Source organism: Varroa destructor, unplaced genomic scaffold (assembly GCF_002443255.2).
Source record: "Varroa destructor unplaced genomic scaffold, Vdes_3.0 BEIS01000004.1, whole genome shotgun sequence".
In the NCBI taxonomy this organism is placed as follows: domain Eukaryota; kingdom Metazoa; phylum Arthropoda; class Arachnida; order Mesostigmata; family Varroidae; genus Varroa; species Varroa destructor.
The window spans coordinates 12,413,991-12,433,895 of NW_019211457.1; the positions used below are offsets into that span (position 1 = coordinate 12,413,991).

Genomic DNA, 19,905 nt, shown 5'->3' on the forward strand with positions numbered 1-19,905 from the left:
GCTAGTCAGATCAACCATCGTGTTATCCCCGGAAGAATGTCGGTTAAAATCTGTACTGATCCTCTGACGTACAACAGCTTTGAGTTACAGTAATATACAGTGAACAGATTACAATGCAATTGTTATATGAATCCACTTGACAATGAAGGGCAAAGTTGTCAAGCAATGATCATTTAATAGAAATAATTAACGACACCGTATCCCGACATGTCCTTATCAGACGGCAAGCAAGCCGTTCAACTGTGCAAGCGAGCAGAACAAGTTACCCACTTAATAGACGTATTACTGCACTGCGTTGACGGTGGGACATAATAACTGTAAAGCGAAAGTTTCGTTTCGTGTTTGTGGAATGGCAATGATATTGGTCATAATAAGCAGTCACTCTCGTAATATTAGACACGCACATACCAATTGTTGCGTGAGAAGTAAAACCAGTTTTTGGATTACTGGCCACCGTTGTGAAGACTTCCTGAGAAGAGTCACTGCCAGAACGCTGTCGTACTGTGTCACATTCGGTCGATTTAACTGCTATGCGCGCTGAGTTTTCGTCGTTTTTGTTGATCGCCGCTTTAGGCCTCTCATCCAAAATTGAGCATACAGCGTTTTCCAGCCCGGTGGCACCGCAGCCATTTCCGTTCAGGTTGACAGCGTAGTTCCTCAGTTGAACCTTTGAAACAGGGTTAGATCGTTGAATAGAAGAGCAGTTGTTATGCCATACACTAATTAGATTAATTTTTTTGATGGTTAGCTAAGCATTAGAAATTTTCTTAGCACTAAGTTTAACAGAAGCAGTGGCAGAAGGCATCTGCCCCATGTGATGCTGGGTTGGTGCCGTGTTTGCCTACCGAATTGAGCAGTGAGTTAGTCTAGATTTGAAGTTGGACATAGGCGCACTTTGCACTATGCCGGTAGAAGACAGTTGTCTTAAATAATAATCTATGGCGGTGAAGCAGAAGGTAAAGCTCGAAAAATTTTTTCATCTAGTAGTGGAAGTTACGTGGGAAAGGACATGAGAGACGAGACGCACATTTAGAGAAGACAATCTTTTGTCCGAAAAGCGCTTCTTCTTTTTCTCTTTATTCATAGCAAGGCAAGTCAGTTGTTACCTTGTTATGATATGACGGTGGGCTAGCACTGTTGGGATGAGCCTTGCGGCCCATGGAGGCGATATTGTTGCGTCCAGTGTAATCACGCCAGGCTTGCGTAAGGGCCTTGTCAGAGGGCCCCCATGCTGGCGAAGGCTGACATGCCTTCAACAGGCGCTGTAACAGTAACAAAAAAGAAGAAGCAAGAAAAAAAGAAAATGAGAAGAGTTGTAAAGATATAGTTAAAACCCGATTAGTTACTATCCGTTTTGAGTTTGAAGTGTCCGACATGAACGCTTTGTTGATAATGTACTCGACACATCAGTCGACATTAATTAAGGTAGAAAAAGGCTGAAATTTATAAAACTACATTGGGTAAAGGTAACGGTATTCATACGGACCAAAATAGTCAAGATAAGCATGTGTCAAATATTCTTGTCTCTGTGAACCTACCTCTTTAAGTGAATCCGCATCTTTTACGCGGAGAAACTGGACGAATGCCCACAATGGGATTTGTAGCATGGCACAAAGTGCAACGCACCAGCCCATCGCGTTTGCCCACGGTGGAAAGACGTAAAACCCATATTCCAAAGGCTTAGCGGCCTCAATTAAAGCGAGTGAGAACACTATCTGTAACAAAAATCGACCATTTAACAATTATTGATTGTAGGGAAAACTACTTTAGGCTAATTCCAGTCGTTGATAGTAGATCTAATCGTTTAAAATATGATGCCTTTAGAACTTTGTGAAACTCCTTGAGGCACTCTTCGTTGCCCCTAGGGTTTATGCCGCGCACAACTTACAACTAGAACAGCGGGTGCGGTGTAGCCCCAAGTCCATTTCCAGTAGGGTCCAAGTTGTTTGTCGAGCATAAAGTGAATGTCTGCCGCAATGTTTTTATAGCCGTAAACCCACGAGATCGCAATGCACTCACAAATTGCGATAAAGATCAGGGCAGTGCTTCCGCCATATTTGTCCATTACTTCGAGTACATACTGACCACCCTACGAAGAGAGCAATGTGGGTCTGTTGTTAGAGTTACTGAGGGTACTGTGTAACAAAACTAACAGATCGATCGCTTCATTTGAATTTTGAATTACCATCACTGTTCGAGATTTGAAGTTCACAGTAAGCGCACATTAGTACCAACATTGGCGAGTTTCATAACAAGGACATAAAACCCATGATACGTACCCTCGTGACGAAGGGTAGCCCAAGGAAAAAGCAGATGACACCCGTAGTGATTGTGAAAATCATCTTGTGTCGTCTGAGTTGGGGAACGGCATCAGAGATTCCAGTCAGAAAGTTCTCTAAAAGGGCGAACTAGAATAACGAGCGACCAATAGCAATTAGTAAACATATACTATTTAGAAGGCGTATATACAGAAATAAGTTACTCTGTTACATAGCGTTGTCTACAATGCATACAACCACTAAGTAGAATTTTCAAAAGTAATCTATACTCGAATATATATATATATACATATATAACTTGTGCGGATTAGGATTTTGGAAAAAACGAGCAAAAAAAAGTCATTAACCAGCCAACCGACCTCGCTGTCGAGTCCAAGAATGAAGAGCATAAGGAAGAATAGCACCGACCAGAGCTGAGGACACGGCAATCTGGCCAGAGCTTCGGGATAGGCCACAAACGCCAATCCGGGACCACCTTGTACCACGTCCTCCACCTGATCAGATCATGACAATTAATCACTACTGTTAATAACTGGCTTAGTCATATTTCTGTTTACCACTTCCAAACTGCTAATTAATACTACACCTTTATCATTTTTTTATTTATTCTGCTATTGTTTGTTCCTTCGCACTTCGGACGGCCATTTTATTCCCTATGCAAAAAGCAGGAGGTAAGAAGGGAGAGGCCTCGCGCTGTTGCTGAGCGTTTTTTTTTCGCTGTTAAAGAGCAAACACTAGAAAGGCATCTGCTTTAGATACATATAGCTTTGTACCCTATGTAAGTGATGGTTGATTGTGCGTAGTTTTACGCGCGACAACGAACTGCTAGCTCTCCGTTACTCAGCCTGATAATAAAACAGGTAATGATTAAGGTAACGCCTACAGCAGTAGCAGATGAAGCGAACAGATGATCCTATTCGCCATATCTGCTCTTCCCCTATATGAATGTAGCCTTTATTTTAAATGAGCAATTAATAACTAAACGTAATAAGACTTTACTATTATCGAGTTTGTTTAGTATTACTGAGCTATGTCGATTGGAGCAGCAATAAAAAGGACCGAATTTCGATGAAAGTTTAACCTAGCTCTGTGTTTTGAGTTTTCTTTTCATCAGACGAACCGTGATAGCTTAATGGGTAACATATTTGCATGTTAATCTTTGGGACACATTGTGGTCTAGGTTCAAATCCGGATGGGTATGGACAAATACGCTTCGTTTCGTGCTGGGACCGAAGATCCAAAACAAATAAGTTTAGCTTATCTATGTATACCAAACCACCCGCGTACCTTAACATTCAGTTCATGTGCCATGGCGCCAAGAACCGAGAAAATGACTAATCCCGCAATGATTGATGTGACCGTATCTAGAACGGAAACAATCATGGCGTCCCGGAAGACGTCGTTACCGAAACGGTTATATGATGAGTACATGATCAGACCTCCTCCGGAAACTCCCAGGGAGAAGAACATCTGACCTGCCGCAGCTTGCCACACCTGCACTCACCCCAATGAATTTCAGAGTTATATGTCAGAGATAAAAATGCTGCCAATTAAAATAATGTAACTTATACAAATTATTTTTAATAAAGCATCGCATAAAAAAGTAATCTAATGTATTAATACAGGTAGATCACTATTACAGGACTTATTTATCGGCTTCTATATAGGAGAGCGCTATTTACATATCGCATATATGTAGCTCTACGAAATGCTGTTGATCGCAGATGCGTGCACGATAATTCTCTGTTCAAAGCAAATATAAACAATTGACATTAGCTCTGTTAGACGTCTTGTGTTATAGATAAGATTAAGCTTAAACCAAGCCGTCGTGGTGTCTTGATCATCGGTTACCTCGACCGTGAGTAGCTTTTTGAAGTCGGGCGTTATGAAGTAGAAGACACCTTGCATGGCCCCTTTTTGTAGAAGACCGGTCACCATTAACGTAAGCAAAATCACGTATGGAAACGTCGCCGCAAAATAAACAACCTGCAACAAGACTCGAACGTTGTCCGTATCACGCAAAATTATCATAGCGCCTATTGTAAAGCGTCCACTAAGCATTGCATATTTCATGTCGAATCAAATGGGAGCGTGTCAGATACATTATTGTACAGGCTGTTGAATTCTAAAGTTTAATTAACTTTAATTTTTTACTCAGTTACGATTGCCTCAGATCGAGCATCACGTTCGTCCTGTCAGCTTACTGTGATGGTTTATATGGCTGGCACATATTTAGTTTTAATAGAATAAAATTCTACTGTTCTACCACTGTAGTGTTAAAGGAACTCTGTTACGATTATGAGTGCTAACCAAAAGAAAAATTATTTTATATAATATAAGCCAATATTTATCTTCACGAACTATCTTAACCTCTGACACTATGCTGACGTTTACTAATTAGATTAGAGAAAGACATCTGAATAAAATTCTAGTAGCGTTTATGTCTGTTTTATGCTACGTTCTTATTTAATAGTTAGCAACGTACTTTTCCCGAGGTTTTTATGCCTTTTAGAAGGCAGGCAATGACGATAATCCATGATATAAGAAGACATAGCGCTAGATCCCATTTTATGCCGTTCAGATTTTCAATTCCTGTACTAATGTCCAAGACCGTGCGCCTAAAGGAAGTGTAAGCAAAATCATAGAAAAAAAATCAGTGGCACATGGTTAGAACTCAATCACCCTTCCAATTTCGATTATCCAATAGATTATTCAGATTTGGGATTAGTTGATAGCGATCCGATGAGCAAATACTTACTCCCAGTAAAGCTGGCTCGATGGCACGCGGCTTGTCAGATTAGTCATCGTTGCCTGCATCGAAGGAGAACAGAACCAGTCTGAATGATTCGTAATTTTAAAGCTGAAATTTTTCTTGCCCAGATTATGTCATTGTTAAAACAGGGCTACATGAAACTTCTGAAAAGGTACTATGGCAAAGGTTTGGTTGACTTAAGCTGATGTTGTATCGGTATCGATAAAACAGTGTGTTAATTAGAAGGAACAATCATCGATATCGAGTAACCCTTACAGATGGGCCATTTGGTTTTGTCAGCGCTCGCTCCTACTTCGTCGACGACCTCTGGTGAACGAGTAAAAACCCAAGTGGACAGTAAGGGCAGGGGGTGGGTTATTTGGAGCTGTGGTTATTTCTGGCTGACGGCTGGCGGCGAGGACAGCATAAAGGCTGTCGGATGGTAGCAGAAAAAGAGGCGCCTTTGAATCCTGAATCCGTTTAGGGCGCTGAATCGCTCAGCCTAGACCGCCGGACCCACACAGCGGCAGCCCGAAAACACCGACGATCATCACAGCCATGACGGCGGCTTTTGGGTGTCGATGGCAACCGTTTACAGTTGTTGGGAGCTGCGCTGGGAGTTGGGATATTGGGTGGAACCTTTCAAGGCTGGTCTTTGAACTAGCCAGCTTGTTTGCCTGGTCATGCCCGCCGCCGTTATGTTGTTTATTTTGCTTATGCTCGCCGCCGGTTGACAACAGAGAGACTACCGCCTCGGAATCGGTTTAGTCAGAGTAGCAATAGGAATAACAAACAAAAGTGTCACTAACAGACGCAACTCGACACAACAATCCCTTGCCCCCTCTACCCCATTCTCTCCAACATTCACCAATGCTTGCTCAAACAAGGCCCTCCTTACATACAAACTCTGTCGCCATCGCCAATAGGCCTAAATAATACGAACACTAGTCCCGCACCCCCAGCACGAGGGCAGACGACTTCAGCTACTCCAACACTGGTAATGAAAGCCGCGTCAACAGCAACAGCGACAACCCTCACCATTAGCAGCACCGGCTATCGGCCATAGCGATGGCTATCTTGTGCTGATTTGTCACTTATTCGTATGGACGGACGGACGGACGGGCAAAGAATGGAGCAGGAATCGGGGTGGCGAAAAGAAGGGCAAGCGGAAGTTGGGCGGTGATGCTCATGCTGTCATTGTCGTAGTTGCTGATAAAGCAGCAACAGGGGGCAGCGTCTCGAAAGAGATCTGGGTTGTCTCGCCGATACACTTTATGCACAGATCATGGGTTGTAGGCCACCAGCAGAGGAACCGAAACTAAAAGTCCGTATCCCACAGAACCTTATCAAAATCAGCAGAACTCTAAAATTCGATAGCGATTTGACTCGTTCTTGAAAAATCTGCCAGATAAACATTTGTGCATGGATATATGTATAAATGCTCTCAGCTGACCTGTCTTAAGGAAAAGCTACACTTACGTTAATGACACTCGTGCCGATAGAGTTATTGGTTTGATTGAGGCCAGCACTAGAGGCCTCAGAGCGCACGTAACAGCCAAATGAAACCCACGACGGATCGCAAACCTCCCATGGTAATTGTGCCTGTAACATACCAGCAGATTGCTTCCAGTAAGCTATTAAGGCTACATTAGTTAAATTTTGTGTAAATGTTGATAAGAGCCTGAATTTTTTTCGGTTATCAATAGTTTACATTAATTTGTATTAGAAAAACGGACTGCTTTCTAAATTGTTATATGACCTATTGGCCAAATGCCCACAGGATATATATCTAACTACTGACATAAGACTGGACGATGCTGTCGTAATTCCATGCATTTCTGTTAAATTTCCAACTAGGCGAAAATAGTATTAACATAAAATTTCCCGTTCGATAAAGACAATGAACCCATTATTACCAAAGACTCAGGATCACAAAAAGCACTCAAGAGTCGTTCTCCTTTTTATTTCGTCTCGCATTCTACAAATCGAAGCAGATTGGAACAGCTCTATTGCTGCCCCAGTTGTAACGTAAACATTACAGCAAATATGAACATGTGCAAGTTAATGAGATGCACCCACACATGTGTAAAAATGAAAAAAAAAAAAAGCTGCGAAGGTACTTACCTGAAATGTAGCGCCCATAAAGTACAGTGTGTAACACATGACCACATTATAATAAACGCACACGATCAACGATGAGATAATCATTGCCATTCCGACTCCTGTAATCGGAAGATATATTCGCCATGCAAGATAGATAATAGCAAAATTTATATTCGCAACATTTCACTTGGATCACGTTATAAACGTGATTACACTTTTTATAAAAACTTTTACCCTAAATCAGACTTTTCTACACGGCCTCTGGGAAGGTCGACAAATATTTTCAAGAGGAGGACCTTTGAAAAATTGATCAAAATGACTCTATTTCAAATACACTCAGGTTAGCAACAACTTGTTGGCCGTTTTGAGCTTTCGCATTTTTCGGATTTAATTCGTTTCGTGAGCCTCGTTCCTGTTAGCATGCTACTATTGGCGGATAAAAGGGGAACTATTTTGAAAATTACCAGTTAATTATTTACGTTGGCAACTGAAAGCGTGATGACGCTAAATAGTGGCTTTATTAAATAAACATAATCATTAGGAATGACTTTTCTACCACATGTGAGAGATATTATTGAAATATCTTTATTTGTTTAGATACGGCTTTAAAAGGAAAGCTTAAGGAGGCGAAGCTAAATAATATTTAAAATATTTTACTATTATTATTATTATAAGACAGAATCACAAGTCATAATAAAAATCTGCTTGTAGATAGATGTAGCGTGCACTTGGTAGACAATAAAAGCTTATACTGCAAAAAAAAAATACCTTTACAAAAAGGCGAACATGCCCAGATGGTGAGCGGGCCCTGGCCAGCAAACTGTCCAAATGCCAGTTCCATGAAGTACATCGGCTTTCCGACCAACATCAGCATTACTAGATAGGGTATTAGAAATGCCCCTACAAAAAAGAAAATTACCGTAAATTACCGAAAATCTGAATAATATTTAGCATTCTTATTTAAAATAAGCTCCGTTGATTTGTTCACAGTTGGACAACTAGATGGCAGCACTATCGATGTTTATAGTTAATTATTGTTCGGTGGGGAAACGGTTTCTCGAACGTAGACCGTATATAGATCCTGTTACGGTAGACAACAATTATTATAAAAACAAAAACAGTACAGTACATATTTTTCTAAGAAGTTCTTGTAACTGAAATAAATCATTTTTTCTTCGACTACTGTGCCTGTCGCATTTAATCGCGGATGAATAATCAACCAATAGTTCTAGTAGTGACGATCCCAAAAGTAGCTGTCATATTGGCAACATACCTCCTCCGTTTTTGTAGGCGAGATATGGAAAACGCCATACGTTTCCAATTCCAACGGAAAGCCCCACGCAGGATAACAGGAACTCCCATCGATTTCCCCAGTTGCCCCGAGAGGATATGCTCGACACCGATGCTCTCCTTCCACCGCTATGTCGATATATGGCATAAAAGCAGATAGAAAAGGTGTCTATGAAAGGAGAACTTTCTATATCTTCCTATGTATGTATCATTCAGTAAATAAGCATTGCACTCCCTAGACTCGCTGAACAGATACGTATATATATATATATATACACACTAGACGTGTCTTAACACTTGCTTATCGGACCAGTAAAATTAAAGCTGAAGCCTGTATCTTTTATTCCAGCTGCTCCTTCGAGAAGTATAGTTAGATATAAACGTTCGACCAAATTCATTTACAGTTTAGTTCAAGGACATGAGTTTAATTAGAAAAGCTGCGGAACGAAACGAATATCTCTATATTAAATGACTTGTCTATCATCATGGTGATTGTATCTAGGATAGCTGATCACACGATTTTTATGTGTTGATTGGATTGAGACGACAACGTTGATTCTGCGTAAACAGTTGTATTTTAGTTGTGACGGATCACTATGATTGCTATACGCTTGCGGTGATGATCTGAGTTATATTGACAAACTTCAAACTAATAAGGACCACTTAAGAAATAGTGATCAAAGAATGACGACGCTAAGTTTGTGATAGATGCTGTTAACGAACCCAACTCCATTCTTACGAAACTTACTACTATTACGATACTCGCAGATTTTACGAAGCTCGGCAACGATCAGGTCGTTACATGATGATAACAGCAAGAATTTACATGAAACTCTGGACCGCATAGACTCTAGACGCAGGACTACACGCACACACTATATATAGTGTGAAATATTGCCTTTATAGAATTGCCTTAGGTTTGGCAAGTGTTTAATTAAAATTTCGAGATTTACGTCAGGCACTACCGTAAAGCATTGCTTTACGATATATATAGTGCTTAGCATAAATTAACGTCTGGGAATATAGGTATGCGCGTATCTATTGTCAAAACAACATGGTCAGTTCTCAAACACATGACGGTAAGCGGTTTCTACAAAATGCTTTTGAAGAGTGCAAGTCTATGGTGATCAAAAGCCTCCAATCCCTTCGACACAACCTTACATCAACGGCGCATATATATATACGTATATTAGGTGTACGAGATATAGTTATTACTACACTCTGAACATTTTTGTATATACCAAGAAGTGAATGTACCCGTGGCTATCGTCTGGAGTCAACATACTCAGGCTTTAAATAAAAAAATAGATGTATAGAGATGTTTAGCGATGAAAGGAACTAACACGTCAGCAGAATTCAGTGTATTGTACATATCTTCATCATTACGATGTGCTCAGTCTGTGACAAGAGCATACCTGAATGCGATGCCCATTGGGTCGGTAGTCCCAGTTAGCTGATGGGTATTTATATGCAACATGTGTTTATACAAAGTAACTTTGTAATCGCATTGAAAATAATCTGCTACGCTTTATTGTTATACGAAATCATGTGGCGTGCTCGGTTTTCATGTATACGTTTGTCATAGTTCGTAACCGTCTTTCATCCCCACTCATCCGTCAACTTATGATCGCAATGCAAGGCCAAACTGCAGCTTGTAAGCCACGATAATTCACTAAAGTTAATTGGCAACTTATTGATACTGCAATAGCTAAATATATTGGATTTCATTAATCAAATGTATTGAAATTTATCTCTTAATCATACTCTTTGTAGCGTTCAGAAACGAACCTGAAACAATGACAGTGTGCAAGAGGTAGCAGTAGTAGTTTTTTTTTCTTTTTTTTTTATTACACAATAGTCTTATAATAAAAATGAAACGATTACTAGTTTAATAGAGATAGCCCCAAATCTTCGCGTAACAGAGCCATAGCAATGAGCATCCATTGTTTTTTTGCCTTAGCTAAGAAGTAATGGGAACTAGACTGAAAAGTTTAAAGTGTTGTATAACTACTGTAATGAATTCACAGAAAGCTTTAAACGAAGCTTTTTTTTTTTCTTTTTACAATTTTGACCGTTTAATCCCAGTTTAAACATAATACTTTTACTGTAAACACCTCTTATCAATTTCATTTACCTTTCGTTTACATAAAAAAAAAAACAGTAATTTCAGGAATGAAATGGAAAGCAGTAAAATCTCTAGCAAAGAGATAGGTTATTCAAAATTAACAAAAAATGATTTATATGAATAGCTTAACATACAGTCGTATATGAAAAATGCTCCTGAACAAGGCCTGATGCTGTTAATGATTTTCTGATTAAAGCTACGCTGGCTGTGTTTATGGTGACGCGCAAATTAAAAACGCAGATCGGGTATGTGAGAGCAAACCATCCACCTATACGTATTCAGATCATTCTCACATGGGATTGCGCCTTTCATGATCCCTACTTCCGCGGTCGATCTATGCCCCTCAATCCGATCCTATTTGTTTTAATTTCGCCCCGGCCTGCATTGTAAACCTTTCGTTCTTTCGCCCTTAATCGCCATAGCTATGATATTTCTGTTGGACTGCTATGAGCAATAACTTGTACAGGGAAACACTGTTGATGATCATGTTGATTTTTTTAAAAATAAATAAATGTATTATATAACCAGAACGCAGAGGCTTGACGGATTTGTTTCTATTTTTTGGTCGTGGTCAAGGCAAACCAACTAAATTAAGTAAATAATTGATTGCGTGTTGCGGGACGTATTCAGCGGACATTAGAGAGGAAACACTGAGCGAGGTGTAGTGGCAGAAAGGGTTATACGTTACCATCTTAGCACAGTAGTGCACAAACATATAATGGATGCATGATGATATACGAAGATACAAAACGGTAATATTGTTTTTAGTGTTAACATTTTTTTTTGTTATTTTGCTAAGGGACTCATGTCAGTTTCATCGGATGGATCACGCTCTCGCCCCAATTAATTTTCGACTGTTGTCATTTCGACACAGAAAACAGCAGCAGCAAACGTTTCACAACAATATTATAATATTTGTAAGCAACAGATAAATGAACGCAGTGAAAGTACACGAAATAATGATACTACTTGTGCTATGTACTAAGCCATACGAGTATACGCATGAATATATGAGAAAATGAAATACATGCCAAGATATACACAGATAGAAATTATTACCCGGACATCCGTTAATAGTTTGCGGTTGCTTCCGTGTACTTCAGCAGTTCTTTAAGTTCGCCGTAAGAAATCTGTTTTGCGCACAATGTATTTGAAACAGACTGGTGAAAAAAGATTGCGACGCGAGCGCGAAATGGATCTTTGAGTAGTGTCATCTTTTAGTAAGAACACAAACTCACTGAAGTTCCTGAGACGCGATGTGCTTTTTGAGCTATTCTTCAATGACGTGCTGATGTGCCATGCTACGTACGGTCTTCCATTTTTTATCGTGCAAGTAGCTTTGCCTGACTTAAAAAAACTTTAACCTAATGTTTACTACAGCGGACACCAGTTCACATTGCAAAACCAAAAACCACTGTTCCATTTCCATACACTAGTCTTCCGTTACTTTTTGGTGTCACCTTATGCCACCGCCATGGTGCGTTTGGATGATCCACTGCTCAATTAACTACCTGATCTTCGTGTTTTTATTTCGCTGTAAAGCGCTAAAATAGGTAATAGCTATGCTTCCCATATATATATATATATATATATATGGCAAAATACGTTCACTTTCTGTAGCTGATTCTAGAGCTTCATATTGAACTTCTAAGCAATTTTCGTCAAATACAACACCAATTTCAATGCGCGACCCATGTCGGAACACTTAGATCAAGCGCTAAGTGGTACGGTACCATTTATGGTCTCCTACTTCTTTTGCTGCTTTACGTGAGCTCAAAATATTTTTGTTACATTTACCTTAGACTTTCTTAATCATGACTATTATAAATAAATGTCTAGAGTTTCTCACTCGCTACCTTCATACAAGTAGCATTTTTCAGGCTCCTCTTGATTTGGGTGTCATACGTGTGCTTAATGATCGACTGATTGTGCTATAAATTTATACTCCTCATTCGCGTAATGCTAGTTTTTACCGATCTTAGTTGTGCGGAGATAACTACTTTCTATTGAGTGCCTGTCCAGTAGTAGCTGACTAAGTCATGGGCTAGCAAGAAGCAGGTAAAACTGATCGTTGATTGAATACCTACTATGTTTTTTTATTCGCCATCGCGGCTGAATAGATCAACAGCCTTCAAATTTGGGCGCGCGATTTTTTCGCCTAACTTGTGCGTCTTGGAGGTGTCGTGCCTCTAACATACAGTTTTATATTTGTACACAGCTCCGTCGTCTGCTAGTGGCAATGTTCGAGTACAAGTAGCTGATATTATCATTATAATATATTATGTATTATAGCACTTTCTACCTTTTACTTTTTTCTCCAATAGAACGGCTTACCTCTCGTCTAAAATGAAATGTCTCAGTTGCTTCTCCTATATATTCAAAACAGAGTACCTTTTTCTCTACCTTAATTGCGTTGAAAGGAGATAATGATAGTAATATGTAAATAATATTATTTTATTTACGTATAACAATTGTACCTTCGAACCTCACAATTTTATTTGCTTTCTACTGATAGGGTTCTTGATCTTTTCGTGTAGGTTCGTTTGTTTATTCAGATATACTTGTGGATAGTTCTGATTAACTCCAAAAAATAAAGAGAAAAACAAATGTACGTTTTAATATAAATTGTGTGCACCTACATTTGCATGAAGCGTTGCGGTTACGTATTGCTCTACTTGAGATCTAATTCGTATTGTTTTTTCTTAATCTTCTAGCTGATATCGCTATGTTCTACGCGTTTTTCAAATAGGTAAACTCATTCCAAAGAGACTCATAGAAATAAATTAACTCATTATAGTGTATCAGACAATGCGCTACATTGATGACATACTAACGTACCTATAGTGGGAACATCAAATATTCCATTATGTTACCCATTTCTGATACGCGATGGTCAGCCATACTGGACCACCTTTCCGGAGTATTTATAGTTTTTCTGCCATGCCTGTATGAACAATTGTTACAACAGCAAAGTAACGTAACGCATACGTATGATGTCTGTGTCTGAACTGTAGTAGATCCGTCGACATCGTTACTTGTGCCAAGCCAGCGGTAGCACAGCCTTGACGGCTAGCGACCGATTCGTCGGGTTTGTGCTTCAGTAAAAAAGAGACCTCCCAATTTTCGGTCTTCCATAGTGAGCTTACGTCAATGTCGTATGGTTTCTGCCAGGCTGGATGATTTTTGTTTCCTATTAACTATAACTATGAAGAGCGCTTTCAGTTAAAGTGTTATTCAATGTAAATAAACGTTACCATGGTGGGCAGAACGAAGACGTTGGAGAAAAGCATTCGGATAGATCAAAATGCTAACTACAACAAATACATTTCGATAGGAACTTCATTTTATGAAGGTAGCCCATAAATTAAAATTCTAAATATAATTATTGTCGAGAAGCTTATATATTGCGAATTATACTAGAAAGTGCGCCCAAGCATTAGTTACTGTGAATGACATTATTATGGATGATAACAACGTAGCGTTGGGTACACGATAGGCTCTAGGTAGAGCGCCCGTCTGATAGAAGGGCTCTTCAAAAACCCTGCGTTTAGTTGATTAACTGGTCAGGAACAGTGTTCTCCAGTATTTTACTTAGTGCTAATTATTACTTCTGCTATATTTGCTCATTTACCGAAAAAGTTTCAACTTGCATCAGTTATTGACTATAGAATGACTATCGTTTTTTAATGCCGTAAAGCTGCATCGTGTATCTTATAGAAAAATTTCAAGTCTAGATAAGCGTACGATACCGCTGCGATATGCGTGACTTATTTCAAAAATAGTAATAATACCTTCTCCAGCGGACCGATTAGAGTTACCGGCATTAACCGCTAATATTATTACGACAAAACGGAACGATTTAGAGAGTTATCAACTATTACTAGCTAATAGAGACTATACCCGTTGGCATTTCTTGTCAATGTAACCCAGAGCAACATGCCGCGAATATTAAAATAGCGTTGCCTAGTACGATATATATATATATATATATATATATCGAAGGGAGCGGTTGTAAATCGAAGGTCAAAACATGTGTGCAGACCTTTCGCTCACAGAAGGCATAATGCTTGGTACCCAACGTGCGGGCCGGTGGTTAGTATTGTTATTATATCAATGCCTGTTCATCGAAATATGTGCCTTTTTTTTATGCCAAAGTGTGCTTCTTCATAGCCATGTAGTCCCTTTGAGAATATCGACAAATCATCAGCGTTGCACTTTAGCTTGTTAAATAGTTAGCTGGAATCTTCGTCGGCATATCGTCGAATGGTGAGAACGTCGAACTCTCACCCGTGCTATTACACGTGCTACTATTATTATCGAGCATCACAGTCGCTACCAGCATCAAGTTGACTCCATCGCGTTACGAAGTACAATATCCTTAACTCAGTTGTGGTCATTGGAAAGAGAAAGGTCGAAAATTCGTGACTCAAGTAGTTCCAATTCCAATGCTCCCTGAAGCTTCAAACTCGACTAGACGAATGAGGTGATGGCTGAATTTTCGGGGAACGCCAAGTTATCATTCAAACAGTTAGTTTCCGATTAGAAAGGCAAAATAGAATAAAAACTATCAGCTGAATCGACAGCATCGAAAAAGGCTACGCAGTTAAGCCTTGTAGGAGCAGAGGCTGATTCCCCTGCTTTTCTAGTGAACAACTATACTATATAGATGGCAGTGAAGCTCTTTATATTTACTTTTTACCAACTGAAAATTGTCAGCATCTCTCCTGATTTGGCCCCTATAGCAGAAACAGAATGTGTCATCAACATAAGTGTACCTCTGCAATCGTGTGTGGCTATTGCATGCATATGACGAATATATTGAGACGTCTATTATTTAACGACGTCAGTTTTTTGTACAGAACTTTGTTGGAGTTGTTTTTTCCGGTCGTCGATCGCCTTCGGGAGACCTATTAAGTTGGGCCATATGGGCGCTAGTCAATTCCAGATAGCAGATGTAATTTAAGTAGGCTACAAAAGATATGTAGCTTAAACCTGTATTTTTTAGAATCTTAGTTTCTGACAGCGGAGTACAGTCAACGTAGATCGCTTGGCGCACGCTTTGAATTGCTTCGAGACGGTGATTTAAGGTAAGCTTTGCAAATATTCGTTCGGGGGCCGGCGTGATAACGCCAACGAAATACAAACGGGGCAATGAAAATTGCCTTTTTTTTTTTCAATAATCCTTCGCTGTATCCGCCTGTTGCATTGTTATTTGTTGCTAGGTGTCTTACTAACCTCCCTTTCTTGGTCGAATTACTTCGCTGATGGTGGTGCGCGTGGTGTTGCAAATCCATTCCGTGGAGTGATGAGGCATCTCGATGAGGCATCTCGAAAGCCGCATTGATTTCCCCCTCCTGAGAATGAAAATGTCCCTTCTCGGTGCTGTTGTTATTGTTGCTTACTTCGTCCTTGTCCGTATTGCCGTTGCTCCGGCAGTGATTGGAACGCCTTTGTTCCTTTATGAGTGCTTGTTGTTGTTGTTGTTGTTGTTTTGGGGGACACAGGCGCTGGTTGTTGTTATCGTTACCGTCGACGGCTATTGTAGCAATTCGCTTGGAGTCTTCGACAGGTTCCGGTTTTTTTTTGTCCTTGTCCTTCGAAATGACCACAACGTTGTTGTTGTCGGCCCATAGGTTGACCGATTTTATGCCCTGCAGAAGAAACAGAAGAGAGTGAATATTTATGTGTAAATAATAATAATATGATTACAAAGCAGAGTGTGTATCTGCTGATTTCTTCCTCACTGCCTTTTGAAGAATGTGTATGTACGTGCGGAAATCTGTAATTGGCGATCGAACGGTTCAAGCTTAGTTGTTGGTTCACACAGTAACATATGACGATGCATGCTTTTACAAATTAATTATTTCCTTTTTTCTTCTTTATGCACACATCATTCCATCGGCGTTAAATAAGCGACGTAAAAGAGTGTGCGTGACGCGAGAAAGAGTTCACTGCACACACATCGTCAGCAAGCGATGGATGTTTGAGGTTGACCATGAAACGCTATTCGCATAAAAATACAGTTTCAAGAAAATTAAATAATAAAAAAAAAAGAAAAAGTAATGGAAAGTTACAAAATTCGATTATCAGCTACTATATACACAAGTTTATATATATATACTCCTTTAAATTGTATTGTCGCATAATATGTTTTCAAATAAAAAGGAATACACCTTTTTCATTTTTTTTATCATATTTTTATCACTAGACTGCGAAATGGTTGCAACCCGACAGGATACGTCTTAGTAAAAACGCGTGGGCAACACGTAGTGTGCAGTTGTTCATGAGGTTCTCCACCCGCCGTTGTCCACCCACCCACCCACCCATTTAGGCGGGTCTAGGCATGTTATCATGTGTCTTAAAGGTGTTTTATCTGTTTATTCGTACTTAATCTTTATTACAGCGTGCCTGTTCGCCATCGTGCTTGATAGCCTTCATTTTAGCTACCTTTAGCCGAAATTTGACGTGCACTCTTCTACACTATATTAATTAAGCTAAAACATTTTTTACGCCTTATATATATCTTCATAATACTCCCTGATACTTCCTAGCATCAAAAAGTCACGTGCTTGAATAACAAATTCATAATAAATACATGCACATCGATGAGAACGACAATGCACACTGTAGTTTTTCACACATAATGCTTGTGTAAATCACGGCTTCAGCACAATTGATATGGAAGACAGAAATCACTATACGCGTTCCATTTTCTTTAACTTCCAGCTGCTAACAAGTTCTAGTTACTGCCTATGGCCACTTATCTACGATCGTAAATGATATTACGTCCGATTTCAGAAATCAGCATCACACATTGACGCGATGGTCCACACAGTTGTCGCTCGTACCTCTGAAATCCAACGACGTCCAATAGTCTCTAGTAGATATGTGTCTGTATGACCTGTCTTTATCTTTTGCCGATTTATTTCGGTCCTATGATATGTATTCTCTGATCCATTAACTATAAAGCAAACTTGTTTTCGGAATCGTGATAGTCAATATATGGAAATTCCGATACCGAATGACTATGGTGTCAAATATGTGTGCGTCACGGCCGGCAGCACTGAACATGCTAATACTGATCACACCATGACGCACGTGCGTGCGTAAAGCGAGCATATTCGTATAACAAACGACAACAATTCGCCATATAGTTGGCGGGAAAAACCGCAATAGAACTTGCACATACGCACACACAGTAGAACTCGTTACGGTTTTTTGAACTTAATCGCCGTCGTCACTGTGTCTATCGTGTATTTTACTCTTGGCAAATGGCGGTACTCCAACGAACCGTACACCCCTTAAGATAACGCTTCAGATGACGTCTCGGAATCTGCTGTCTCTTGACGCAAGTCGCAGTGTTTTTGGGGCCCTTGCTTTTCGAGTGCACCACCCGTCGGCCAAGCCGGCCGGCCGGCCTGCCTGCCTGCCTACCTGCCTACTTGCCCATCGGTGTGTGAGTAAGGGCCATACAATGTCCACCACAGCAAAGACATCAGCATCATCTACTGGACTGCTGCTCAGGCTGCCGCTGTCATCATCTCATCCGTATCTCTTTCCTTATTCGTCCTTTTGTCTCCTTTTTGCAGTGGGGCTGCTTATTGAATCTGCCTCTTGATCGCAGGCCAAGCCGGGTATCCATCAGTTAAGTTGACTTCGGTTCGTTTTGTCTTGCAGGGTGCGTTCTGCTGCTGTACGCAGACCACGTCACAGCGGAGAATGAGCAGGCGGCGGAAAAGACACCACCGCCATCATCAGCATCGACGACGACCATGGCCTGTCAAGTCAGCAGCAGCGACAGCGGTAATAGCCGCAAAGAGATTTGCGGGATGGTCACAACGAGATCCGCAACAGAAATGACAGGAAAGGGTTGCTAGCTGCTGAGCTACTGCCGTGATGTTGGATAGAGCCGCAATCGTTGACTCCTTATAGTCCACCTTGGCTATAGCTCTGCATATTTAAATGGCAGCCATTGCAGCAGCTGCCGTCGCCAATTCTTCCGAAGATAAGTCATCCACCGTTCATTCTATGCCACTACAATCATCATCACCCACATGCGCTTTATATATGCGCATTTGTATATATGTACAGGCAGTGCTTTCGCATTCGTTGGATGCAATACATACAATATACAGTTGGATAGGCTAATATGCCACAAGCTGCCAATCAGCCGGCCGGTCAGTGGCGGCGGCTGGTCCAGCAACCAGGATTGACGACAACCTTTTTTTTTTTTATCAACAGCAGTAACAGGAATAATGACAGCGACAGCAGAAATGGGTAACAGGCACAAACGTTGTTGTTTCCTAGTGATGTGGGTAAAAAGCTGTACGGCGACCGTCAAGGTGGAGCTAAATGTTTGAATTCGCCTAACTGAGCAAACGATCAAATGAGTGATTATATATTCGCAATTCTAAAAAATCGCTGAGAACTAACTGCTGCGACCGGCTTCACTGAACACAATATAGAAAATGTATAAAGGTTATTCGCGCCAATGGTTGAACGGGGCCTCTCAAATCGGCAGAGGAAACGAGACGTTCTGCAGAGCTCCGACTAATCAATGGTATACCTTAAATGATTGTCTGGGTTAAGTCATTATGATTTGTTCAGTACTTAATAGAGTTTGCAATTTCATCTGATTGTTGATTGTTGATTGATAACTGTAAACAAGCATAAAGGAGACAGCTAACGAGAGAATTCGGATGTGCTTTTTTTTTTACAGAATATATAAGCAGTTTAAATAAGACGAATGCGATTCACGGGCAATTTTAAATGGTATTTTTTTTTCTTTCATCAAGGTATCATAGCGGTTGAGCAACATAGGGACTAACGGAAGTTAAAATATTTCTGCCCTATACGTAATAATTAATAAACTTACCCTTGTTGGCAAAGGTCATGTCATAGGTGCTCCAATAACAATTGATTGTATATATATACTTTACAAATTTGTAGGTTAAAGACCGCATTAATATCTAGAAGCCTAGCCATATAAGAACCAAAAACATTTTGATTCCAAATTTTCAGCGCCTGCGCCTGCGCCTGCGCCTACCTCGTCCTGCGCACCTTTATCGTAAATTTGATAAAGAACTTGAATTGTACAATAGTATATCGATCTGTAACATTCAAGAAGTAAATAAAGTCGCCTTAAAGCAATCTTTCTCAATATCCAATTTGAATTGCACATACAATAGCAACAGGTTAGATTCGTATAGAACTCAAAGGACAACAGCATGAGATTTCCTGTTCTACGAGCTTCTTCCCTATTCGTATATATACAGATATCGAGTGGAGCTCCCATTACCGGATATCAATTACACGTGGATACGATTACCTGTAGGTCGTTATGCTGTACTCATTGT

General features: G+C 40.2%; 1 protein-coding gene and 1 long non-coding RNA gene across 8 annotated transcripts in view; one reads left to right on the top strand and one right to left on the bottom strand.

Moving 5' to 3' along the window:
• Positions 1–19,905, bottom strand: part of LOC111250519 (sodium-dependent proline transporter-like) — a 51,543-nt gene that overhangs the window by 12,031 nt on the left and 19,607 nt on the right. For 6 of the 7 annotated variants that reach the window (XR_015326879.1, XR_015326878.1, XR_015326877.1 and 3 more), the window contains exons 2-16: positions 15,785–16,200; positions 8,408–8,553; positions 7,903–8,034; positions 7,156–7,253; positions 6,511–6,633; positions 5,038–5,090; positions 4,765–4,897; positions 4,131–4,265; positions 3,567–3,773; positions 2,639–2,773; positions 2,280–2,408; positions 1,889–2,089; positions 1,539–1,715; positions 1,107–1,262; positions 409–667 (exon numbers count right to left, since the gene is read on the bottom strand). Coding sequence is in view for 2 of the 7 variants with exons in the window: in XM_022805928.2 (XP_022661663.1) it covers positions 409–667; positions 1,107–1,262; positions 1,539–1,715; positions 1,889–2,089; positions 2,280–2,408; positions 2,639–2,773; positions 3,567–3,773; positions 4,131–4,265; positions 4,765–4,897; positions 5,038–5,090; positions 6,511–6,633; positions 7,156–7,253; positions 7,903–8,034; positions 8,408–8,553; positions 15,785–16,200 (2,500 nt within the window). In the remaining 5 variants the exon portion in view is untranslated. Of the gene's footprint in view, positions 1–404; positions 668–1,106; positions 1,263–1,538; positions 1,716–1,888; positions 2,090–2,279; positions 2,409–2,638; positions 2,774–3,566; positions 3,774–4,130; positions 4,266–4,764; positions 4,898–5,037; positions 5,091–6,510; positions 6,634–7,155; positions 7,254–7,902; positions 8,035–8,407; positions 8,554–15,784; positions 16,201–19,905 lie in introns of all 7 variants that reach the window. The other variant, XM_022805929.2, reaches the window with a different exon arrangement.
• On the top strand, positions 14,560–19,243 carry LOC147755857 (uncharacterized). The gene is made up of 2 exons (XR_015326886.1): positions 14,560–14,641; positions 18,227–19,243. It is a non-coding gene; the product is annotated as an uncharacterized LOC147755857 (long non-coding RNA).